Below are 27,305 nucleotides of genomic sequence, written 5' to 3' on the forward strand. Positions count from 1 at the left end.
ATGTTTACTACTGTGTACTGTTCTTACTGGTGTAATGTTTACTACTTTGAACTGTTGTTAGTGATATAATGTTCACTACTGTGTATTATTGTAACTGATGTTATGTTCAGTACTGTGTATTGTTCTTACTGATGTAATGTTCACTATTGTGTATTATTGTAACTGATGTAATGTTCACTACTGTGTATTGTTCTTACTGATGTAATGTTTACTACTGTGTACTGTTCTTACTGATGTAATGTTAGCTATTGTGTATTACTTATTGTTTTTATTAAAGAGTGTACCAGAAACTAATATATTATGATTTCTCCATAGGGACTGCTCTACAGAATTAAAAGTTGAGTCCGCTGAATGAAAACGATTTGTAATATAATATTCAGCACTTTATGTGACAGTTACATCATATATAAAGTCTCGGCAGAGTGGCATATATAAGAATTAATTTAGATGTTTCACGTGTAATTTGATGTTCATCGCTGTTAGGAAAGGTACGCAGTTTTATTCGACATAAATCATCCTCACACTCGTAGCGTAATTATATGTCCTGATTTATGGGAGTCGCCTTGCTCTTAAGGTCCTTCAAAAACAAATAAATACGGATCACGTTGGAGGATAAGACGTGTAAAAAGTTGTTTTCTCTCCATGGTAAGCAAACTGGAACATCTTGTAGAGGTTAGAATCCATGAATATTAAAGTGAATAACAAAAGCCACCCACATGTCTCAGGTAGTGAGTCTTTAGTTTGGTGGGTTGAGTTATAGAAATATCATTGTATAAGATGATAATGAGATGGTGGTAGCTTCCAAGATAGTAGAGAACTTGGACAGAGAAAGTAGAACAATCAGAGATAGTAATAGGAGATTTCTGGGGTAACTTAAGACAAGAGTGTGAAAATATTACGGTAAATAAAGTACTCGAAGTTTAAGGCCAGAGTAAAAAAAACACCAAAAAGTTACGTTCAAGTCCCTATGGTGCGAGTAAATTAGTGAATAGTTTTAAGTTTATGTTGTTATTGAATGCAAGTTGGGGGTTACGTTCAAGTCCCTATCGTGCGAGTAAATTAGTGAATAGTTTTAAGTTTATGTTGTTATTGAATGCAAGTTGGGGGTTACGTTCAAGTCCCTATCGTGCGAGTAAATTAGTGAATAGTTTTAAGTTTATGTTGCTATTGAATGCAAGTTGTGGGTTACGTTCAAGTCCGTATCGTGCGAGTAAATTAGTGAATAGTTTTAAGTTTATGTTGTTATTGAATGCAAGTTGGGTGTTACGTTCAAGTCAGTATCGTGCGAGTAAATTAGTGAATAGTTTTAAGTTTATGTTGTTATTGAATGCAAGTTGGGGGTTACGTTCAAGTCCGTATCGTGCGAGTAAATTAGTGAATAGTTTTAAGTTTATGTTGTTATTGAACGCAAGTTGGGGTTACGCAAGTCCGTATCGTGCGAGTAAATTAGTGAATAGTTTTAAGTTTATGTTGTTATTGAATACAAGTTGGGGTTACGCTCAAGTCCGTATCGTGCGAGTAAATTAGTGAATAGTTTTAAGTTTGTGTTGTTATTGAATGCAAGTTGGGGTTACGTTCAAGTCCGTATCGTGCGAGTAAATTAGTGAATAGTTTTAAGTTTATGTTGTTATTGAATACAAGTTGGGGGGGTTACGTTCAAGTCCGTATCGTGCGAGTAAATTAGTGAATAGTTTTAAGTTTATGTTGTTATTGAATGCAAGTTGGGGGTTACGTTCAAGTCCGTATCGTGCGAGTAAATTAGTGAATAGTTTTAAGTTTATGTTGTTATTGAATGCAAGTTGGTGGGTTACGTTCAAGTCCGTATCGTGCGAGTAAATTAGTGAATAGTTTTAAGTTTATGTTATTATTGAATGCAAGTTGGGGGTTACGTTCAAGTCCGTATCGTGCGAGTAAATTAGTGAATAGTTTTAAGTTTATGTTGTTATTGAATACAAGTTGGGGGTTACGCTCAAGTCCGTATCGTGCGAGTAAATTAGTGAATAGTTTTAAGTTTGTGTTGTTATTGAATGCAAGTTGGGGGTTACGTTCAAGTCCGTATCGTGCGAGTAAATTAGTGAATAGTTTTAAATTTGTGTTGTTATTAAATGCAAGTTGGAGGTTACGTTCAAGTCCGTATCGTGCGAGTAAATCAGTGAATAGTTTTAAGTTTGTGTTGTTATTGAATGCAAGTTGGGGTTACGTCTGTGTAAGTGTTTGGTTTCTTCATTAAACTGTTGAGTTACTTAATAATTGTGGTCTTTTGTGCGTGTTTGTTCACATGTATATAGATAACACTAGAGACAGTCAGTTTAATGTGTGGTCTGAGGCTGAAGATATGTGCTATTATGTCTTCAGCCCTCGTATTAGATTGGTTCAGGTCGTTAATATTAAACTGAATCATCAGAAATCGGACAGATGTGGAACAAAAACTGATAAAAACCAGAGCACAGTTTATATTCGCTCTACTGATGGATTTTGAAATGACTGATTGTCTTTAAAAGTTAAGTGTTTGCTCGTGTATGTACTTGAGCATTGAATCACCTAATTTGTAGAATTTCTAACTTAATGATTTGTACTGGTATTCATAACCAGTTTTTACTTTGTCATTAGTTGAATTGGTTTTTACTGATATCTAGAATCTCTAACTTTATGATTTGTACTGGTATTCATAACCAGTTTTTACTTTGTCATTAGTTGAATTGGTTTTTACTGATATTTAGAATATCTAACTTTATCATTTGTATTGGTATTTATAACCAGTTTTTACTTTGTTATTAGTTGAGTTGGTTTTTACTAATATCTAGAATATCTAACTTAATGATTTGTACTGGTATTTATATCCAGTTTTTACTTTGTCATTAGTTGAATTGGTTTTTACTGATATCTATAATCTATAACTTAATGATTTGTACTGGCATTCATAACCAGTTTTTACTTTGTTATTAGTTGAGTTGGTTTTTACTAATATCTAGAATATCTAACTAAATGATTTGTACTGGTATTTATAACCAGTTTTTACTTTGTCATTAGTTGAATTGGATTTTACTGATATCTATAATCTATAACTTAATGATTTGTACTGGCATTCATAACCAGTTTTTACTTTGTCATTAGTTGAATTGGTTTTTACTGATATCTAGAATATCTAACTTTATGATTTGTACTGGTATTCATAACCAGTTTTTACTTTGTCATTAGTTGAGTTGGTTTTTACTGATATCTAGAATCTCTAACTTTATGATTTATGCTGGGATACAGAACCTTTTCGAAAGGTAGACTTTTATCGTGTTACAGGATTTCTCACTTTGGACCAATACTTCTTGTATCTACGTGTTTTCCTGCCTCAGGCAATAGTACGCAGCATAAAAGACAAATAAACGGGGTGCAGTTAACCCCTATAAGGCTTCCAGTCATACCTCCTCACACCTCAAGAAGCTAGGGAAAGAAATATGTATTTATTTTAATATAAAGGAAAAGCTCGTTACTGATCGTAGACTGTTGTGTGACTCGAGTGCTGAAACGTCATCCTTGTATACTGTTTGAATAATGTCGTGCCTGTAAGAAGGTGAAACGTCATCCTTGTATACTGTATGAATAATGTCGTGCCTGTAAGAAGGTGAAACGTCATCCTTGTATACTGTTTGAATAATGTCGTGCCTGTAAGAAGGTGAAACGTCATCCTTGTATACTGTATGAATAATGTCGTGCCTGTAAGAAGGTGAAACGTCATCCTTGTATACTGTATGAATAATGTCGTGCCTGTAAGAAGGTGAAACGTCATCCTTGTATATTGTATGAATAATGTCGTGCCTGTAAGAAGGTGAAACGTCATCCTTGTATACTGTATGAATAATGTCGTGCCTGTAAGAAGGTGAAACGTCATCCTTGTATACTGTATGAATAATGTCGTGCCTGTAAGAAGGTGAAACGTCATCCTTGTATACTGTATGAATAATGTCGTGCCTGTAAGAAGATGAAACGTCATCCTTGTATACTGTATGAATAATGTCGTGCCTGTAAGAAGGTGAAACGTCATCCTTGTATACTGTATGAATAATGTCGTGCCTGTAAGAAGGTGAAACGTCATCCTTGTATACTGTATGAATAACGCCGTGCCTGTAAGAAGGTGAAACGTCATCCTTGTATACTGTATGAATAATTTCGTGCCTGTAAGAAGGTGAAACGTCATCCTTGTATACTGTATGAATAACGCCGTGCCTGTAAGAAGGTGAAACGTCATCCTTGTATACTGTATGAATAATGTCGTGCCTGTAAGAAGGTGAAACGTCATCCTTGTATACTGTATGAATAACGCCGTGCCTGTAAGAAGGTGAAACGTCATCCTTGTATACTGTATGAATAATGTCGTGCCTGTAAGAAGGTGAATCGTCATCCTTATATACAGTTTGAATAATGTCGTGCCTGTAAGAAGGTGAAACGTCATCCTTGTATACTGTTTGAATAATGTCGTGCCTGTAAGAGTGTGTTCATTACAGCCTTACGACTGAGCTATCTACAATGAAAACTATTCTGCAGGATTGTTGTAAAGATGCACAGTCGTCAGATGGAGCGTAACCGGACATTACGAAATGGGGTGTAATGACGTGCTGATGTAACCAAAATCATTATAACATAATGTACTCAAACTTCTGTAGAGAAATTATAAGAAATAATACGCAGCCTGAATACCAATAGAAATAGGTTATCAGTATTAAACTTACAAACTAGCTTAGTTAGTTTAACAATGGTGTTAAAGTTTGTAAAACAAAACACACTAACTTTGTAACGTTTATGGATTTTATCATACTATTGAAACTGATATTCATTTAATGTTTGGCCATTTTTTAAAAAGAAAAAAAATCTAATTTTCTCTTTGAAAAAAAACTTCCCAGTGGTTGACTGTATAGTAATATTGAACGTTATAGCACTAAAATTCAGAAATTAATTTTTGACAAAGCACTCCCCATAAAGAAAATCTTTCTTAAAAGACATATCAATAACCTTAGCGATAATGAATATGACTACGAATCGTATATATTATATTGAAGTACCAACTCAAGTGTGACCTAGTACTTAGTTTATAGAGCTCTGTAGCAAACGTCCAAAGTTCGAGTCTCGACTGGCTGCTTAACACGATCCGTACTGTCAACGAAGAAAGATTTATATTCTGCTATTTGGTTAAGAACAGCCACGCCCCCAATAGCACAGCAGCATGTCTGCGGACTCACACCGCTAGAAACTATGTTTCGATACTCGCGTTGGGCAAAGCACAAAAAGCCCATTGTGTAGCTTTGTGCTTAATTCCAAATAATCAATCAAGATAAGCCATATACACTGTCTAACTGTCCTCATGCTGATCGTTCTTAATTCTAAGGTAAGGATGGACGTGTTTTCCTTACGTCGTCGAATGACATCGTGTTCAAGTTGCATGCCTAAATAAGTTATGAGGAATATACTCGTGGTGAAATACCACACTTCACCGCATTCAGAATAATTAAAATATGATAATTGCACTTAGATAAGAGAAATTGAAAGTATGGATCATTTGATTTAAACAGGTTTAGTTCCAGAAGATAATTGGTGCTATCGGAGATTATACGGTTAAATTATGGAGTTCGATTCTTTCAATGGGCATAATAAAGATATCCTTTTGTGTTGAGAAAATATTGATCAGGACCAGGAGGACAGGCGCTAAAAACACCTCTTCCTTCATTTGTGTAACTATATACTTAAACCAGATAATCAAACCAAGTGCTTTTATATTTCCTTTTACTCCAGAATATGATAAACTATGATGACGAGTTTCCTACCACAGTGCCATCTATTAGTTAAATAAAAGTCACAATACACCAATCAGTACAAATGAAATAAGTTGTGCAGCTTACAAATGTCACATATATTTACGTTTTCCAACAAATATTTACAATTAATGAAAAAATAAAGGAAGAATATTTTATTTACGTTGACTCGTGAAAACCATAAAAACCAGAAATGTAGTTTAAAATATAGTTATCATTGAAATATACCCCAATATATTCATTATCACTACTGATGATCCACAAAATTTTAATAGAAGTACCAACCCAATAGATTCATTATCACCACTGATGATCCACAAAATTTTAATAGAAGTACCAACCCAATAGATTCATTATCACCACCGATGATCTACGAGATTTCTGTAGAAGGATCAACTCAATGGATTCTTTTTTATCACAAGTGATGATCTACGGGATTTCAATAGAAGGACCGACTAATGGATTTATTATCACCACTGGTGATCTACGGATCTCCGTAGAAGGATCAACTCAATAGATTCTTTATCACTACTGGCGATCCACAGGATTTCAACAGAAGGATCAACTAATGGATTTATTATCTCTTTTTTTATATGCCTGTCACACAACTTTTATTCTCTGTTAGCTAACTAATCAAGAGTTAAGTATGTGAAAGTTTTTTCACATTATGCAGCCTTATTTTATATTTGGGGAAAATAAATTATATACGTTTCCTTATATAATCTATGTTTGTTTGTTTGTTTTTAATTTCGAGCAAAGCTACACGAGGGCTATCTGCGCTAGCCGTCTCTAATTTAGCAGTACAAGACTAGAGGGAAGACAGATAGTCATCACCACCCACCGCCAACTCTTGGGCTACTCTTTCAACCAACAAATAGTGGGATTGACCATCACATAATAATGCCCCCACAGCTGAAAAGACGAGCATGGTTGGTGTGACGGGATTCAAACCCGCGACCCTCAGATTACGAGTCGAAAGCCCTAATCTCGTGGCCATGCCGGGCCGCTTTATTATTGATTCACATATGATTAGATAATGATTATAAAGCGTTTAAGCAGAAATTATTCCGATAAATTATAAAATTCCATAACTTCAGAACTTCACTTACTAATAGAAGAAAACATTTTGCAGTAGAATTATATATTGTTCTCACTAATTACCAAAGATAACTAAATCTTGAGAAAAATCAAGTTTCTTTATATACAACTTATATTAAATATTCATTTTCAGTATAACACTACAAAAGCTTATGTTAATGATGTAAACAGTTAGGCTTAGCACAGTGATATGAAACTAAGTATTCTTGATCCTTTAGTTTATTCAGGCTTAACACAGAATAGACATTTAGACGGTAATGCACAACTGGCATTTTTCATACTTTCAGTATATGAAGGCTTAGATGCAGTAATACGAAACTATGTATTTCCGATCCTACCCAGCCATATTTAACAATGCTATCTCTGTAACAACTGCTGATTTAATATTTCTGCTAGGGTGATTTTTACTTCTAGGTAACTCCCATATACCTACGTAAACAGAAGTCTATTTTAATCTGTGCTCTTTCGCGACTGTCACAAAACAAAATTCGCCTTGGCATCAACATGTTGTGAGGCACCACGCTGGGTGGAGAGACGGAATTTTGGCGGAAGTCCACAGTGGAGTCATTGTTGACAACATTACCGTCTGCAATACATATAGACGGTTCGGTCTGACCTACACGTAGCCGGCAACTGGCAAAAGGCCACGAAGTTAGTTAATCTTTCTCAGAAGACGCTAGACGCTGAATTGAAAAACACTTCATAGAAAAGAACAGTATTCTATTTATTTCCACGTGATAAATAGACTTAAAATGATTATGAATTTATTTAAAGTTCGCGTACAACTCTTTAAAAACTGAAACCTTTTCTTGCTATAGTAACACATTTAATTAGAGATGACGTGAGTTATGTATCGCTAACACATTGTAGAAATTTATGAAAATGTTGAATAAACCATCACTTCTTTTATTTCCTTTAACCATTATTTATAAATGCATAAATATTTGTTTAAAATTGTAGTTTCAGCTTAGTGGTTAGGATTGTGTTACCAAGTTACTAATCTTAAGGATGTGAGTACATTACAAAAATGACAGTCAATTCTGTTAAGCTACTAAAAGCTCGATTGTGAGTGCCGCTGACTATCTATAGTCAATAATTAATTATTAGAGTCCAGAGAAATGGCAGCCAGCCAGCAATATTCGTAGTCTACTAGCTTCTGACCAACAGCCTAAAAGGCCATGCGTGACGAAAATGGTCTAACCAACAGCCCAATAGGCCATGCGTGACCCAAATGGATTATAAAATGTGTTTAAAATTACCCATATCATATTTAGATTAAAACAAGAATAGGAAACGATAGTCTAGTTACATTATAATGATGGTGGCCACTAAGTTTCAAACTCACTTGTTATAGCAAAACGTTACATTCATTGTATTCTAATCATTATGAGTTTGGGTTTTGTAGCATAACATAGTCCTAGTTGGACCGGTACATTAAAATAATTTATTATTTTGCAGTTCTGAACTGTGTAAGTAACCAGCCTTGATAGGAAGTTATCCATAACTGGTTGTTTTTAAGTGTTTTAAACAAACACTGACTTCATGTAAACTTAAACACAGAAGTATCACGTGGAGCACTCTCGTGCCCAAAGTCTCAATCTTGAATCGCTGCATCCAGTTACGTGCTATTCACGAGGTGCTCCATCTGTCACATTCCATCTACTTGTTTTCGTGTTCTATTTTTCTTTTTCTCCACCATCTTACTATCAGAGGAGTTATTAAATTATTAAAGCACGTCATTATTGTTATTTCAGTAGCAAGCTTGACTACGTGGTATTATTATATGCTAACAAATCTAGCAGTAGAGGATTCAAACACTATTAACTCTTCACAATATAATTAAAGGCCCTATATCATTGTCGTTTTTAACAAGTAATTATTAAATACCCACAATGTATTTAAACGCTTGCATTAAAATTTGATTTCAACTATATCATTTCTTGGTAGAGAAGCTAATTCTGTCTCGAAGTACCTCAGACGACAACCTTTGTTTTTAATATGCGTTTAACTATGTTTAAATGGTACTAAAATAAACTTATTTACCTTTAATTTCTAGAAACATTATCTGAAAATTGTTACCGAGTCTGTATTATAAGACTGAAACCTTGTGTAGCTTTGTGCTAAGCTACAAATAAATGTTCTCATAAATTTCGTGCACGTGCAACATTCTGCTCTTTGTTCTTAAATCAGACTGTTTCATCCTTGTAACACCAAACATTTAATATAAATAAAACTAGTATTTTAGTTTCTAAAAATACATGTAAAAAACTTTCTCCCAAAAGGAACAAACAATCAACATGGTGATCCTGGAAATCGAGAAAGCCTACTTTGACAATAAGTTCTGTAGTTTAAATATCATGTCTAAACAAACTAGAAAACCTACTTTCACAAAAAGTCTTTAGTTTAAATATCATGTCTAAACAAACTAGAAAGCCTGCTTCACAAAAAGTCTTTAGTTTAAATATCATGTCTAAACCAACTAGAAAGCCTACTTTCACAAAAAGTCTTTAGTTTAAATATCATGTCTAAACAAACTAGAAAGCCTACTTTCACAAAAAGTCTTTAGTTTAAATATCATGTCTAAACAAACTAGAAAGCCTACTTTGACAATAAGTTCTTTAATCAGTGATGTCGAGCAAAACCTACTTGTAGAGAAATATATATGTAAAAATGGCTCGTTTGGGTTGAGAAATTTGTTTACGTAAAGGAGTGAACAACGTTTCAACCTTCTTCAGTCATCGTCAGGTTCAGAAAGAAAGAAAGAGGTAACTGACCGGAAGCTGACCACATGTTTGAAAGGGGTTGTGTAACTGAGTGTCGGAATGTAGAGGGCAGGCTTAGATGTTTGAATATATAATTTTATATTATTTATTTTATTATTTTTTAATATAGATACAAAAGGAGTTCCTTTGTATTGGTTTATTTTGGGCTTCAGTTGTTGTATAAGTAAGGCTTCTTTAATTTTGCGTTTGTTTATGTTTGTTTCTTTATTTAGTATTTGAGTGTTTTCTATGGTTATGTTGTTTTTATTGAACTTGCAGTGGTCGAAAACGTGTGAAGGTGACTTTTTATGTTCTTTAAATCTGGTTTCCATTTTTCTACTTGTTTCTCTAATATAGAAGTAGTGGCAGTTATCACATTGTATTTTATAAATAATGTTTGTGTGGTGTTTGTCAGTGTAGTTTTTACATAGTATAGACCTTAGTTTTGTGCCTGGTTTTTGAATAAATTTGGTATTAACTGGAATGTCATATTTTGTTACTAGTTTTTGCCAAATGTTGGTTATTTTTCTACTGACATCAGGAATATATGGTATGCAGCAGTATATGGTTTCGTGTTTTTTTGATTCGTGAGATATATTTACTTTTGTCGGTTGATTTTGCTTTCTGTCTAGGTGTGTGTGTATAATGTTTTTTATGGTTTGTGGAGGAAACTTATTGATGTTGATGAAATATTGTTTTATTTTGTCTAATTCATCGTTAATTTTATCTGGTGAGCATAGTTTTATGGCTGTGTTTATTTGGTTTCTTAGTATGTTGAGTTTTTGTTTTGTTTCATGTGCTGAGTCCCAAGGAATGTATAATCCAGTGTGGGTTATTTTTCGGCGGATTTCTGTTTTGAATTGTGTGTCGGTTCTTGTAATTTTGAGGTTAAGAAATGATATTTGATTGCTTTCTTCTTGCTTACGTATGAAGTTAATGTCGGGATGTATAGAGTTAATGTGATTGAAAACTTAAGTGTGTGTTCTGTAGATGTGAATCCCGCAATCGTGTCGTCTACATATCTGTACCAGTATAGTGGTGGATGTAATGCTGTGTTAATTGCTTGTGTTTCAACTTGTGTCATAAAAATATCAGCTAAAGCTGGTGATACTGGGTTGCCCATGCTTAGGCCATTTGTTTGTATATAGTTTTGGTTGTTGAACATGAAGTTTATCTTTATCGTGGTGAATTCTATGAGGGTTGCTAACTGGTTGCTGGGAATGTCTATAGCTGGGTTAGGGTCCCGGATATAGAGTTCTAAGACTATCTTGCAGGCTTCAGTGGTTGGAACTTCTGTAAAGAGGAATATAACATCTAAACTGGCCATTAAGGCTTTATGATTAAGTTGATTTAGATTAGACTTGAAATTAAAAGAGTCTTTGATGAATGAGCTGGCTGATGTTACATATTTGGAGAATGCCCATGCTATGTATTTACCAAGATTGTAATTAAACAATTCATATGTGGACATTATTGGTCGTAATGGACAATCTGGTTTATGAGGTTTGGGGATGCCGTATATTTGTGGTGTGCGTGAGTCGGTTTTACGTTGGTTGGAATAAAGTGTTTCTGAAATTGTGTTGGCTTTTTTCATTTGTAGTAGTAATTTGTTCAGTTGCGTTTCGTGTGTCTTTGTTGGATTTGTGTGTATTGGTTTAAATTTGTTCGTGTCTGATAGGATGTTCTTCATTTTTTGGACGCATTCATTCGTATTCATTATGACTATAGCGTTACCTTTATCTGCTTTTAGAATTTTAATGTTTTTGTCTTGTTTTAGGTTTTTAATGGAATGTCTCTTTTTGTAAGATTATTTTTTATCTTTCTGTTTTGTGAAATTATGTTGATGGTTTTGTGAAAAAATTCTTTGAAAAAATCGTTTAAGATGTTGTTTTTAGGTGTTTCTTGGAAACATAAATTTTTAATTTTACCTGGGAAGTTTGGCTGTTGGATCTCAATAAAATTGTCTAAGTTGTCTTCCTTCTATTGGTTATTTTCGGTTGTTTTCTTGATTTTGTTTTCTGTGGAACGTATCACAAGTCTCCTGGCTAGGTCTTCTAAATATGTTTTTATTTCTAAGGTTAGAGATAAGGTTATATCTAGTAACAAAATATGACATTCCAGTTAATACCAAATTTATTCAAAAACCAGGCACAAAACTGAGGTCTATACTATGTAAAAACTACACTGACAAACACCACACAAGCATTATTTATAAAATACAATGTGATAACTGCCACAACTTCTATATTGAGAAACAAATAGAAAATGGAAACCAGATTTAAAGAACATAAGTCACCTTCACACGTTTTCGAACACTGCAAGTCAAATAAACACAACATCACCATAAAAAACACTCAAATACTAAATAAAGAAACAAACATAAACAAACGCAAAATTAAAGAAGCTTTACTTATACAACAACTGAAGCCCAAAATAAACCAATACAAAGGAACACCTTTATACCTATATTAAAAAATAATAAAATAAATAATATAAAATTATATATTCAAACATCTAAGCCCGCCCTCTACATTCCGACACTCAGTTACACAACCCCTTTTAAACATGTGGTCAGCTTCCGGTCAGTTACCTCTTTCTTTCTTTCTGAACCTGATGATAACTGAAGAAGGTCGAAACGTTGTTCACTCCTCTACGTAAAAAATCTTCTCAACTCAAACGAGCCGTTTTTACATAAATAAGTTATTTAGTTTAAATATCATGTCTAAACAAACTAGTAAGCCTACTTTAACAATAAGTTCTTTAGTTTAAATATAATGTCTAAACACACTAGAAACTTTTCAGTCATCCCCGTTACACCAAACATGCTCGCCCTTTCAGTGGGAACGTTATAATGTTACGGTCAATCCCATTATTCGTTGGTAAAATATTAGCCCAAGAGTTGGCGTTGGGAGGTGATGTCTAGTTGCCTTCCCTCTAGTCTTACACTGCTAAATTAGGACGGCTAGTGCAGATAGCTCTCGTGAAGCTTTGCTTGAAATTCAAAACAAACCAAACCTTTTCAGTCTGTCAAGGTTCCTCGAAACCAATGGTCTTCGTGTCGTCTAGACAGTTATTTTTAGGAACTTTCACGACTTCGTACTTTAAACATGTTTACCTTTCTAGAATGAAATATCTCTCGTTCTGTGAATAAACTTTAGGTAGAACCTTCGTAAAGTTGTTTGGTAAAAATATACTGTCAATAGAAAGAATGACTGAAGAATTGAAATATATATTGATTATACAATGAGACTGGTCAGATTTCTGTAACTAAGAAAATACAATCAAATGAACATTCTTACTTCTTCGTAATATGGAAAAGACACACACTTCCAACCGTGCTACATCTCAGTACTGTAAAAGAAAGACACACACTTCCAACCGTGCTACATCTGAGTACTGTAAAAGAAAGACACACACTTCCAACCGTGCTACATCTCAGTAATGTAGAAGAAAGACACACACTTCCAACCGTGCTACATCTCAGTAATGTAGAAGAAAGACACACACTTCCAACCGTGCTATATCTCAGTAATGTAGAAAAAAGACACACACTTCCAACCGTGCTACATCTCCGTAATGTAGAAGAAAGACACACACTTCCAACCGTGCTACATCTCAGTAATGTAGAAGAAAGACACACACTTCCAACCGTGCTACATCTCAGTAATGTAAAAGAAAGACACACACTTCCAACCGTGCTACATCTCAGTAATGTAGAAGAAATACACACACTTCCAACCGTGCTACATCTCAGTAATGTAGAAGAAAGACACACACTTCCAACCGTGCTACATCTCAGTAATGTAGAAGAAAGACACACACTTCCAACCGTGCTACATCTCAGTAATGTAGAAGAAAGACACACACTTCCAACCGTGCTACATCTCCGTAATGTAGAAGAAAGACACACACTTCCAACCGTGCTACATCTCAGTAATGTAGAAGAAAGACACACACTTCCAACCGCTACATCTCAGTAATGTAGAAGAAAGACACACACTTCCAACCGTGCTACATCTCAGTAATGTAGAAGAAAGACACACACTTCCAACCGCTACATCTCCGTAATGTAGAAGAAAGACACACACTTCCAACCGTGCTACATCTCAGTAATGTAGAAGAAAGACACACACTTCCAACCGTGCTACATCTCAGTAATGTAGAAGAAAGACACACACTTCCAACCGTGCTACATCTCAGTAATGTAGAAGAAAGACACACACTTCCAACCGTGCTACATCTCAGTAATGTAGAAGAAAGACACACACTTCCAACCGTGCTACATCTCAGTAATGTAGAAGAAAGACACACACTTCCAACCGTGCTACATCTCAGTAATGTAGAAGAAAGACACACACTTCCAACCGTGCTACATCTCAGTACTGTAAAAGAAAGACACACACTTCCAACCGTGCTACATCTCAGTAATGTAGAAGAAAGACACACACTTCCAACCGTGCTACATCTCAGTAATGTAGAAGAAAGACACACACTTCCAACCGTGCTACATCTCAGTAATGTAGAAGAAAGACACACACTTCCAACCGTGCTACATCTCAGTAATGTAGAAGAAAGACACACACTTCCAACCGTGCTACATCTCAGTAATGTAGAAAAAAGACACACACTTCCAACCGTGCTACATCTCAGTAATGTAGAAAAAAGACAAAAACAGTTTTGCTATCTTTCAGTAATGTAGAATAAAGATATGAACAACCTTGCTAATCTCTGTAATATATAAGAAAGACACAACCAACCTTGCTACATCTCAGTACTGTAGAAGAAAGACACAACCAACCTTGTTATTTCTAGTTATGTAAAAGAAAGGCATAACCAACCTTGATATAAAGTATAGAAAAGACTCTATTGATACCTCTCAGTAGTGTAGAAAAAAGACACAACCAACCTTGTACATCTCAGTAATATAGAAGAAACACACAGCCAGACTTGTTACATCTCAGTACTGTAGAATAAAGACACAAACAACCGTGCTACATCTCAGTACTGTAAAAGAAAGACACACACTTCCAACCGTGCTACATCTCAGTAATGTAGAAGAAATACACACACTTCCAACCGTGCTACATCTCAGTAATGTAGAAGAAAGACACACACTTCCAACCGTTGCTACATCTCAGTAATGTAGAAGAAAGACACACACTTCCAACCTTGCTACATCTCAGTAATGTAGAAGAAAGACACACACTTCCAACCGTGTACATCTCAGTAATGTAGAAGAAAGACACACACTTCCAACCGTGCTACATCTCAGTAATGTAGAAGAAAGACACACACTTCCAACCGTGCTACATCTCAGTAATGTAGAAGAAAGACACACACTTCCAACCGTGCTACATCTCAGTAATGTAGAAGAAAGACACACACTTCCAACCGTGCTACATCTCAGTAATGTAGAAGAAAGACACACACTTCCAACCGTGCTACATCTCCGTAATGTAGAAGAAAGACACACTTCCAACCGTATACATCTCAGTAATGTAGAAGAAAGACACACACTTCCAATCGTGCTACATCTCAGTAATGTAGAAGAAAGACACACACTTCCAACCGTGCTTCATCTCCGTAATGTAGAAGAAAGACACACACTTCCAACCGTGCTACATCTCAGTAATGTAAAAAGACACACACTTCCAACCGCTACATCTCAGTAATGTAGAAAAAGACAAAAACAGTTTGCTATCTTTCAGTAATGTAGAATAAAGATATGAACAACCTTGCTAATCTCTGTAATATATAAGAAAGACACAACCAACCTTGCTACATCTCAGTACTGTAGAAGAAAGACACAACCAACCTTGTTATTTCTAGTTATGTAAAAGAAAGGCATAACCAACCTTGATATAAAGTATAGAAAAGACTCTATTGATACCTCTCAGTAGTGTAGAAAAAAGACACAACCAACCTTGTACATCTCAGTAATATAGAAGAAACACACAGCCAGACTTGTTACATCTCAGTACTGTAGAATAAAGACACAAACAACCGTGCTACATCTCAGTAATATAGAAGAAACACACAGCCAGACTTGCTACATCTCAGTACTGTAGAATAAAGACACAAACAACCTTGTTACATCTCAGTAATATGGAAGAAACACACAGCCAGACTTGTGACATCTCAGTACTGTAGAATAAAGACACAAACAACCTTGTTATATCTCAGTAATATAGAAGAAACACACAGCCAGACTTGTGACATCTCAGTACTGTAGAATAAAGACACAACCAACCGTGCTACATCTCAGTAATATGGAAGAAACACACAGCCAGACTTGCTGCATCTCAATACTGTAGAATAAAGACACAAACAACCTTGTTACATCTCAGTAATATGGAAGAAACATACAGCCAGACTTGCTACATCTCAGTACTGTAAAATAAAGACACAAACAACCTTGCTACATCTCAGTAATATGGAAGAAACACACAGCCAGACTTATGACATCTCAGTATTGTCAATATAAATATAAATCGATTTTACAGACACGATGGGAGAGGTTAACAGAGAAATTTGTGTTTTAGCTACCGTTAAGTACAAATCATAAAGTTGAAAACCAAAATCACCTTATGACACAGTAAATACTGGTTATGAATCCCAGTACAACTAAAAAAGTTGTAGATTCTACACATCAGTAAAAACCAAGATAAGCTAATGACAAAGTAAAAACTGGTTATGAATAATAACATAAATCATAAAGTTGAAGGTTCTACATATCAGCAAAAACCAAGATCAGGAAATAACAATGTAAAAACTGTTTAAGAATATCAGTATAAATCATAAAGTTGGAGATCTACACATCAGTAAAACCAAGATCAGCTAAAACAAACTAAAAACTGTTAATGAATCCCAGCATAAACCATAAAGTTGGAGATTTTGCATATAATTAAGAAACCAAGATTAGCAAATGACAAAGTAAAAACTGGCTATGAATACCAATACAAATCATAAAGGTGGTGGTTCTCTTATCAGTAGAAACCAAGGTCAACTAATGACAAAGTAAAAACTTGTAATGAATACCAATACAAATCATAAAGGTGGTGGTTCTCTTATCAGTAGAAACCAAGGTCAACCAATGACAAAGTAAAAACTTGTAATGAATACCAATACAAATCATAAAGGTGGTGGTTCTCTTATCAGTAGAAACCATGAAGTAATAGTGTAATGTTGGTGCACCGTGAGAGCATCTACAAACAAGAAGTGATGGTTCAGTAGTAGTGCACAGAGAGCATGTTCCAAACAAGAAGTGATGGTTTAGTAGCGCTGTACAGAGAAAGCATCTACCCAACAAGATGTAATTGTTTAGTAGTGGAGCATAGAGTAAGCATCTACTAAACAAGAATTTATGGTTTAGTAGTGGTGCAGAGAGGAAGCATCTAACAAACAAGAACTAATGGTTTACTAGTGGTGAAGAGAGGAAGCATCTGCCAAACAAGAAGTGATGGTTCAGTAGTGCTCTACAGAGTAAGCATTACTATCACATAATACATATAGCTCTCTCTGAGCACCAATACTAAATCATCACCTCTTGTGTGATAAATGCTTACTCTGTAGAGTAACCTGCTTTTGCAGATGAGGCTAAGGGTGTATATTTGGTATGTCTGAATTTTTGGAAAGCATTAGACAAGGTGCTATATAAAAGACTAGTAAATAATATCGATATGTTTGGAGGATAACAGCAAATTGGCTAGATGGAAGAAAATAGAGGGTTGTTACGAATAGTTTATTGAAACCAGATTATTCTCACAAGCGGGGTACCTGAGGCTCTGTCTTAAAACCTTTGCTTAGTCACATTGATGAAGAAATGGTCAAGAGATTAGCTCAATTTGCAGATGATATTGGGATCTTGAGTGTTGCTAGCTGTGAAGACGATGCTGCTCCTGCTTTACAAAAGGATTTAGATCATTTAGTGAGTTTGGCAAATAAATAACAGATGGGTTTTAATTATGATAAATGTAAGATAATGTTTGTGGGTTATCATAATTTGAATACTAAGTTTAATTTGGTTTGGAATAGCCTTAAAAGTGTCATGAAAGAGAGCTTGGTGTAATAATAGATCATTCTTTTAAGCCATCCAAGCAGCGTGCTATTTTTTGTGGTTAGACAAATAGGAGTTTAGATTATAACTACAGAAATATTGAATATAAATCTAAAGAGGTTATAATTTTATTGTACAAGTCACTGGTTAAACCACATTTGGATTATTGTGTTCAATTTTGGGTTCCTTCCCTCAAGAAATACATTGGAATGTTGGAAAGGGTTCAGAGAAGGGTTACCATGACGATGTATGGGATAGAGGGTTATTGTTTTCTCCCTTTTTTTCAAGAGAAAGCACTTTGAGAGGTTTCAACCTTTTTTCATATTTAACAGTAAGTCTAACAGACACAAATATATATTTTGGCAGGGTAACTGCTGTTAAAAAAAGTTTCATTTTTCTAACAGTCATTTGAGTTAGTTCCCTTTCAATGCTGTAGAAGCAGTAAATTTAAGTCAGTTTTAAAAAAAGCTTGTTAAGTATATGAATGACAAGGGCTGTCTTTACGATGTTTTAATTATTTTAAATTAACTTAGAGGATGGAACACCTGAGATGGACCAAAATATTAAGTTGAGACAATAAGGTTATTTACTGTTAGGAAGAAATTTATGATGAGGGAATTTTGTAGGTAAACATATTTAGTGTTAAGAAGGGAGTTGTGACAATAACAGTATTTAATGTTAGGAAGGGAATTGCAACAATAAGGGTATTCAGTGTGAGGAAGGGAGGTGGACAATAAGGGTATTTAATGTGAGGAAGGGAGTTGTGACAATGAAGGGTATTTAGTATTAGGAAGGGAGGTGGACAATAAGGGTGTTTAGTATTAAAAAGGGAGGTGGACAATAAGGGTATTTAGTATTAAAAAGGGAGTTGTGACAATAAAAGGGTATTTAGTATTAGGAAGGGAGGTGTAACAATGAAGGGTATTTAGTATTAGGAAGGGAGGTGGACAATAAGGGTATTTAATGTGAGGAAGGGAGTTGTGACAATGAAGGGTATTTAGTATTAGGAAGGGAGGTGGACAATAAGGGTATTTAGTATTAAAAAGGGAGGTGGACAATAAGGGTATTTAGTATTAAAAAGGGAGTTGTGACAATAAAAGGGTATTTAGTATTAAAAAGGGAGGTGGACAATAAGGGTATTTAATGTGAGGAAGGGAGTTGTGACAATGAAGGGTATTTAGTATTAGGAAGGGAGGTGGACAATAAGGGTATTTAGTATTAAAAAGGGAGGTGGACAATAAAAGGGTATTTAGTATTAGGAAGGGAGTTGTGACAATAAAGGGTATTTAGTGTTATGAGAAGACTTTCGAAGGCTAATGTTCTTATCACTCACAAGAATGAAGAAAGCTTGTAGTAGCATACTATGAAATACATAGAGAATACAATCTATTAAATAGTGTTGGTTATAACTCATAATAGATTTTCACGGATCTCCTGTGTCGTGCTGGTTATAACCCATGTTAGATTTTGATAGATACAATCCACTGTGTAGTGCTGGTTATAATTAATATTAAATTTTGACAGAAACAATCCATTGTGTAGTGCTGGTAGATTTTGTTGGATACTACCCACCATGTAACAGTGGTTATAATTCCTGTTATAAATATCTTTGTAAAATACAGAAGTAACTGTCTATTACATCACATCATTGTAGTTACTTTAGTAAAGAAATCTAATATCTCAGTGGCCATCTAAAGATAAAATTATAACCACATACTATGGTATTTCATATGAGAACTTGTATAAAAATTACTATCACTATTCAAGCCTAAATGCTTTAGTCACTGCTATTGATCTAAATATTCCTTCCCAAGAAAACATGTACAAGTTAAAAATATCCTGAAGAGATAAAGGTATAAACTGATTGTTGTTGACCTAAAAGTTTTCATTTTATTTGTTTTGAATTTTGCACAAAGCTAAATGAGAGCTATTTGCAATAGCTGTTCCTAAATTATTAGTGAAAGGCTAAAGGGAAGGTAGCTAGTTATCCACTGCCAATCCTTGGACTACCGTTTTACCCCCACATCTGAAAAAGGAAGAATGTTTGGTGGAATGGGATTTGAACCTGAGATCCACAGGTTGAAAGTCAAACACTATAACTGCTCAGCCATGCCAGGCTATGATTTGTGGACAACATGAATTAAACTAATTATGCTTAATCAAAATATGAACAAAACTTCACCAAAATAATGTGAGTACAGTTCATTCAACTTAACTGTTAAAAAAATCGAACCTATTTTCCAATAGATTTATAAGTAAGTTCAGTTGGTGTTATTATTTGTCTGTTAATATAGTTTTTGAAGTAATTCTTGAACTCTTTTAATTTATCACAAGATACTGGAACTAAAATTTATATTTTCATCTGCAGAATAATACATTCTGAGAATACATGTAAAGCCAAAATGTTCATTACATTATAACTCTCCAACTAATTTTCAGTTACAACTGATCTTGGGATCTTTAAATGTGCAAGACAAAAAAATACAGATTTGTGATTCTACAATTTACAAGTAAGGTTCAGACCAAAATAATATTTAAACATCGAATGTAAGACTAATTCATAAAACATGTATTAAAATTGTATTTTTATTATTCAAAAACTAAATACAAAGAAATAGATGACATATTTTTTAATTTTCCATTATTTATAAAAAAAAAAAAGTCAAACAGCTAACACCATGATTGAAACATTCAAGAACTGTTAAGAAAACACTGGTGGTTACAAATGCATATATTTTTGAAACTGTTACAAACTCATAAGGTAAAAAACAGAGTTAAAAAGTTTAGGATATTATTTGAGAGGAGTAGGAAGTAATATCTCCTTTCCATACTGTCCACATTCAGTACAGACACAATCCTTCGGTTGGAAAAATGTTTTCTTCAGTTCACTTCCATCTTCACAATCCAAAATGATCTCTCGTTTAACTGACCCACTGGCTGTACAACAGTCACAGGAGCTCACAAAGGTGTCTTGTTCTAAACAGAGAAAATTATAATAACATCACCTTATGCAGTGAACAACCTCAGACAGTAAAAACACAATAGGAAAGTGCTTGTCTTTGGTATGGAGACTACACATCTGTTTTTACTATGGAGACTATATATTTATCTTTGCTTTGTAGAATAAATACCTGTCTGTTATGACACTAGTTACTTATTTTCACTACCGAGGATAGATATTTATCTTCATTCTTGAGACTAAATATCTGTATATTATGTGAATAGTTACCTATCTTCACTATTAAAGCAACACATTTATCTTCAATCTAGTACTAGTTACATATCTCCATTATACACACTAAATACCTGTCTGCTATGAGATAAGTTACCTGTCTTCACCATGGAGGCTAGATATTTATCTTCATTATAAACACTAAATATCTGTTTACTATAGGACTAGTTATCTACCTTCAACATGGAGACTAGATATTTATCTTTATTATAAACACTACATATCTGTATGTTATGAAAATAGTTACCTATCTTCACCACAGAGACTAGATATTTATCTTCATTATAAATACTACATACCTGTATGTTATGAGACAAGTTACCTACCTTCAACATGGAGACTAAATATTTATCTTCATTATAAACACTACATATCTGTATGTTATGAGATTAGTTACCTATCTTCACCATAGAGACTAGATATTTATCTTCATTATAAACACTACATATCTGTATGTTATGAGACTAGTTACCTATCTTCACCATAGAGACTAGATATTTATCTTCATTATAAACACTACATATCTGTATGTTATGAGAATAGTTACCTATCTTCACCATAGAGACTAGATATTTATCTTCATTATAAACACTACATATCTGTATGTCACATCCTAATACTTAAAGAGATACTTATGAAAATCATAATTATTCAAAAGACACAAAAGTGTAATTGCGCCGAGAAAAGTTGAAACACTGACTAAATAACTTCACATACTTGGTGAGTAAACAGTGGATGACTTGCAGTGACCTCTACACTCAACCAGATCAGAAATGGGTTTTTTGTTAGTGCACGTTCCTCGGTTTCTTTCATACATCTTGAAGAAATTTACTGTTTCAACTTTAGGAACTCGCATTGGAACACACGTGCCTGTAACAGAAATCCCAATTAAAAGTAAGTCTACTTTTAAACACAGTTTTTAAGAGTATAAAAATATGGCATGGAAATAAATGTATGTGTAGCATGAATGATAAATAAGTCTAATTATGAAGAAAGTCTTAAGAGAATAAAAATATTGTATAAAACCAGATACACATTTGAAATAAATCATAATAGTAACAAGTTATCTTCTTAAAAACAAAATCAAGACATATTAACATAAAAATAAAACAGTAAATCTGTATACCTAATATGAAGTATTTTTGAATGATTAAAACAATAAAACTTTGAAGAGTTAAAAAAAACAACATTAATTTTATGACATGTGTGCTTCATTTGACTATCTGTCACCACTTTATGGGAATTTAAAAAGTAAACATTACTATTTGTAGTGTAAAGTTGAGCCGTCAATATAATCTTAATATTGAATACAGCTGTAACTCGTGTGAAGTTGAGCCGTTAATATAATCTTAATACTTAAAACAGCAGTTACTGATTGTTTGTTTGGTGTTTATTGGTGCATAGGTATTAGGCTATGTACATCAAATAACCAGTAAAAATAAAATTTAAGTAAATTCATTATAACTTAGAGTTTAAAACATTAGTAATGTGAACAGTGTTAACATCATCAATGATACTGCCCAGCATCAGGGGTGAACCTATATAAAATAAATTTCTAAAATATTGCTGTCTCTAATGGTCATAATGATGGCACGACAGACCACACATTGGAGCATCTGTCCAGATAAAATAAAACAATGAGTTAAAAAAACTGTGACTAATGCATGCATAGCCAGGAGAACTTCCTCCTCTGATCCTTATGGAAACAAGACAGTGAAAGAGAAACAGAAGGTTTGATTTGGAAAAGCTTTTTATTACATTGCTCACTCCAAGTCAATTGCCAACTGGCACAGAACTGAGCCTTGAAAACAGAGCCTTACTCCATGTATGGAACGAGCATGGCAGTGATAGCACCAGGGCAGCAGCCTTAGCAACTGTGTCAGCGAGCTTGTTCCCTCAAACACCAACTGGATAGAAGTAGATGATATAGAGAAATGGGCTAGATGGTTTTGTTGATGAGAACAGGGTGACAACTAATGTGAAGGTATTCCAGGGGGCTAAGTAAGTTGGTATAAATCTGTGAAGTTCATCTTAATACTGAACATTGCTGTTCCTGATGTAAAGATTGGTTTGTGTTGAATTTAGTGCAAAGTTACAAGAAGGTTATCTGAGCTAGCTGTACCTAATTTAGTAGTGTAAGATAAGAGGGTAGGCAGCTAGTCATCACCACCCACTGCCAACTTTTGGGCTACTATTTTACCAATGAATAGTGGTATTGACCGTCACATTATAACTCCCCCATGGCTGAAAGGGTGAGCATGTTTGGTGTGACAGGGATTCAAATCTGCAACCCTCAGATTATGAATCGAGTGCCTTAACAACCTGGCCATGCCGATGATGTACAGAAGCATTAAGATAATATCTTAACACCGAGACAGTTTTTGTTGTTTTTTTCTGATGAACAATATTCACATAATCTTAATTAAGAACATTGCTATTCCTCAGGTACAGAAGCATTAAGATACTATCTTAACACCGAGACAGTTTTTGTTGTTTTTTTCTGGTGAACAATATTTACATAATCTTAATATTGAACATTGCTATTCCTCATGTACAGAAGCATTAAGATAATATCTTAACACCAAGACAGTTTTTGTTTTTTTCTGGTGAACAATATTCACATAATCTTAATATTGAACACTGCCAATCGTTGAACACTGATATTAACTTTAAAATTTATCACACAATTTTCCACAATTAAATTCCTATTAACTTTCTTTTTCAAATATTTTAAGAGAAGCATCTGTCTAATCATATTTACGTTAATAACTTACCTGGTATAAAACGACATTTCTTACAACAGCCAAAGTCATCAAATACAATATCTTCCTGGTCAACAAAAGATGATAAACCATTAACAAATTGCAATAAAGAAAGAACATTTTTATTTGATTTTCTCTGTTACAAATGCCATAATGGTTTGAGAATTAATTATATATATAATTTTTTAAATTACATATGTTAGAAAAGTTCCCTACAATTTCAGAATTGCTTGTATCAAAAATGATATTATTTGTATAATTTGATACCTTTTTTATATTAGGAAAGTCATTACGTTTGAGAATTGTTCACCATTAACATATCATTTCTCTAACTTGTATTTCTTTATTATTTAAAAAACTTATCCAAGTTTGAAAACTGTTTATAGTTTCTTCATATTAACTTCTGATTAGACAAAGCTATTTAGTGTGATGCACATTAGACAAAGCTATTTAGTGTGATGCACATTAGACAAAGCTATTTAGTGTGATGCACATCAGACAAAGCTATTTAGTGTGATGCACATCACACAAAGCTATTTAGGGTGATGCACATCAGACAAAGCTATTTAGTGTGATGCACATTAGACAAAGCTATTTAGGGTGATGCACATCAGACAAAGCTATTTAGTGTGATGCACATCAGACAAAGCTATTTAGTGTGATGCACATTAGACAAATCTATTTAGTGTAATGCACATTAGACAAAGCTATTTAGTGTGATGCACATCAGACAAAGCTATTTAGGGTGATGCACATCAGACAAAGTTATTTAGTGTGATGCACATTAGACAAATCTATTTAGTGTGATGCACATCAGACAAAGCTATTTAGTATGATGAACATTAGACAAATCTATTTAGTGTGATGCACATTAGACAAAGCTATTTAGTGTGATGCACATTAGACAAATCTATTTAGTGTGATGCACATTAGACAAAGCTATTTAGTGTGATGCACACATTCAATCTAATTATTAATATCAGTGATAAATTAAACTTTTGTTACATTTCTAATTACAAATAATGTTTCTTTGTATTTTCAGCTGTAATATTTAATGTGTTCGGTGATATTTGAATGTGATGATGAGAAACACATATTAAAGTTTGGATTTGGTTTGACAGGGTAATGAACAACTGTATAATCAAATTAAAACACTGTATATTTGTTACTATATTAAACTGATAAAAATTGCCGTTTTTTACCCATTAAAACCACCTAAAACTCTATGAGATTTGTCTCAGATTTAAATACATATATTAAGCCAGCAATGACAAAACAAGATGCATAATGTGGTATAATAATAATGACATTTGATATACAAAAGAGAACAAATAATTTTAAAAAACCAACAACAAGTATTGTACTATGCTTTAGTATAACCAGTATTTCTAATGAAAGCGGCAAAAAATAATATACTATGTCTTACTTGGGAGAAAATGGAACACAACATCAGTGGTTGGAATTTCATAGAAATAAATTTCTTGGAAAAAGTAAACTTGATTATACACATCTCTGACTTTCCTTAAAACTCTGCCTTCCCCTTTTTTGACAGAAGCATAAAAGATGCAATTCCTCTAACTGAAGTTTCTTTGTTATGATTTCTTAAATTTTCTTATATCTTAGAAAATGTTATTACAGTTTGGGAACTGTTTACATATATTTAAGAAAATATGTTTTCTTTAATTTCATTTTCTTTTTGTACCCTGAATTTTTAAGGTTTGAAAGCAGGATAATTTTGAAACACACATTGTTTACTTTAACATAGCTGAGTTATATATATTTTATAAATATATAAATATCTAGAGTTGGATAACTCATACATAAGTACCATTAGATCTAAGTTTGTTATGAAGAAAGACTAACATTTTCAGGTCTATATTACTTACAGAACAAACTGTTTGTTGTTAAGCACAATACTAATAATACTGGGAGCAATACAGAGAAGGGAAATTACTATTACGTATAGGCTAGAACTAGTTTGAAAGTATTTTCAGTAAAAATGGACATCAATATAAACAATTACTCAGGTGTATTAATTAATGTTCTAATAATAAAAGACTAACAATGTGTCTAAAGGTCCAGCTAACTTAAAAGTATATACAAGTTAAGCCTACATTAATTTACAAAATATCAACAGTAAAATTAATTAAATAAAAAAATCAAAAATCAGTTACATTACCTGATATTTTACAAATTACAATCACCTTTTATTTATCATGAAACAGTGGTTTCTAATAAGAATACATACACAAAAGATGATTAAATGAATAGAATACAACTGATCACTTAGGTTACAACAAAATATACCTTAGGACAAGTGTCAGGAATGGGAAGACATTCTCGTTTTACAAAAAGAGTTTGGATTGTGCCATTTTTTTCTATACATTCTGCTTCATAACAAGGCTTTTCTGTAGAGTTCCATTTCACTCCAACCTCACATACAAAATAAGAAAGATATTTAAACAAAGTTCCAACTTAAGGTACATATCAGTATCCCAGCTACAGACAGTTTTAACTAAGTCATATAGTTATGGAGCTTGTCCTTCAAAAATTAAAATTAATACTATGATAATAATTACAACTTAATAAAAACATTATTTGATTCAAACTTATCGTAAATAACATATACATTAAAATAGAAAATATTCTTCTGTTATTAAAGTAATATATTACTTAAAAATGCTATATAAATACAGTTTAAAAAAGTATAATGGTGTTAATTTGTTAACAAACAGAGAACCTTTAGGCCTTTTTTGCCTTTTTCCACAAGGAATAATAAAACTTTGTGAAGCTAGTTTTGTATTCATTTAAATAGATTAAAAATAATAAGAATTATACATATATAAACATTTTCAAAAGCACACATCGAAAAGAACCTGACATCTGCACATTCAAACAACGATCACCTGTACATACCTGATGTGCACATTCAAACAACAATCACCTGTACATACCTGATGTGCACATTCAAACAACAATCACCTGTACATACCTGACAAGTACACATTTAAACAACAATCACCTGTACATACCTGATGTGCACATTTAAACAACAATCACCTGTACATACCTGACAAGTACACATTTAAACAACAATCACCTGTACATACCTGATGTGTGCACATTCAAACAATGATCACCTGTACACACCTGATATGTATACATTCAAACAACGACCATCTGTACATAGCTGACAAGTACACATTCAAACAATGACCACCTGCACATACCTGACAAGTACACATTCAAACAACGACCATCTGTACATAGCTGACAAGTACACATTCAAACAATGACCACCTGCACATACCTGACAAGTACACATTCAAACAACGATCACCTGTACATACCTGACAAGTACACATTCAAAAAATGATCACCTATACATACCTGACAAGTACACATTCAAACAATCACCTGTACATACCTGACAAGTACACATTCAAACTACAATCACCTGTACATACCTGACAAGTACACATTCAAACAACAATCACCTGTACATACCTGACAAGTACACATTCAAACAATGATCACCTGTACATACCTGTCAAGTACACATTCAAACAACAATCACCTGTACACACCTGATATGTA

The 27,305-nt window shown here is 33.7% G+C and overlaps 1 protein-coding gene and 1 long non-coding RNA gene across 3 annotated transcripts in view; both read right to left on the reverse strand.

Annotated features, from left to right (window-relative positions):
* Positions 1-7,977: 7,977 nt before the first annotated feature.
* On the reverse strand, positions 7,978-13,406 carry LOC143234666 (uncharacterized). Of its 2 annotated transcripts, none has more exons than XR_013018753.1 (3): positions 12,249-13,406; positions 11,587-11,712; positions 7,978-8,599 (listed from the first exon to the last, which is right to left on the reverse strand). It is a non-coding gene; the product is annotated as an uncharacterized LOC143234666 (long non-coding RNA). The 2 variants fall into 2 exon arrangements; XR_013018754.1 differs by having other exon boundaries at positions 11,587-11,730.
* Positions 13,407-20,282: 6,876 nt separating this feature from the next.
* Positions 20,283-27,305, reverse strand: part of LOC143234667 (hemocytin-like) — a 96,809-nt gene continuing 89,786 nt past the window's right edge. Inside the window, exons 43-46 of the mRNA XM_076472203.1 lie at positions 26,016-26,141; positions 23,721-23,775; positions 21,664-21,816; positions 20,283-20,690 (exon numbers count right to left, since the gene is read on the reverse strand). Of these exons, the coding sequence (XP_076328318.1) occupies positions 20,506-20,690; positions 21,664-21,816; positions 23,721-23,775; positions 26,016-26,141 (519 nt within the window). The 3' untranslated portion in view covers positions 20,283-20,505. The remainder of the gene's footprint in view (positions 20,691-21,663; positions 21,817-23,720; positions 23,776-26,015; positions 26,142-27,305) is intronic.

The sequence above is a fragment of the Tachypleus tridentatus genome, chromosome 12, assembly GCF_004210375.1.
Source record: "Tachypleus tridentatus isolate NWPU-2018 chromosome 12, ASM421037v1, whole genome shotgun sequence".
Lineage (NCBI taxonomy): Eukaryota > Metazoa > Arthropoda > Merostomata > Xiphosura > Limulidae > Tachypleus > Tachypleus tridentatus.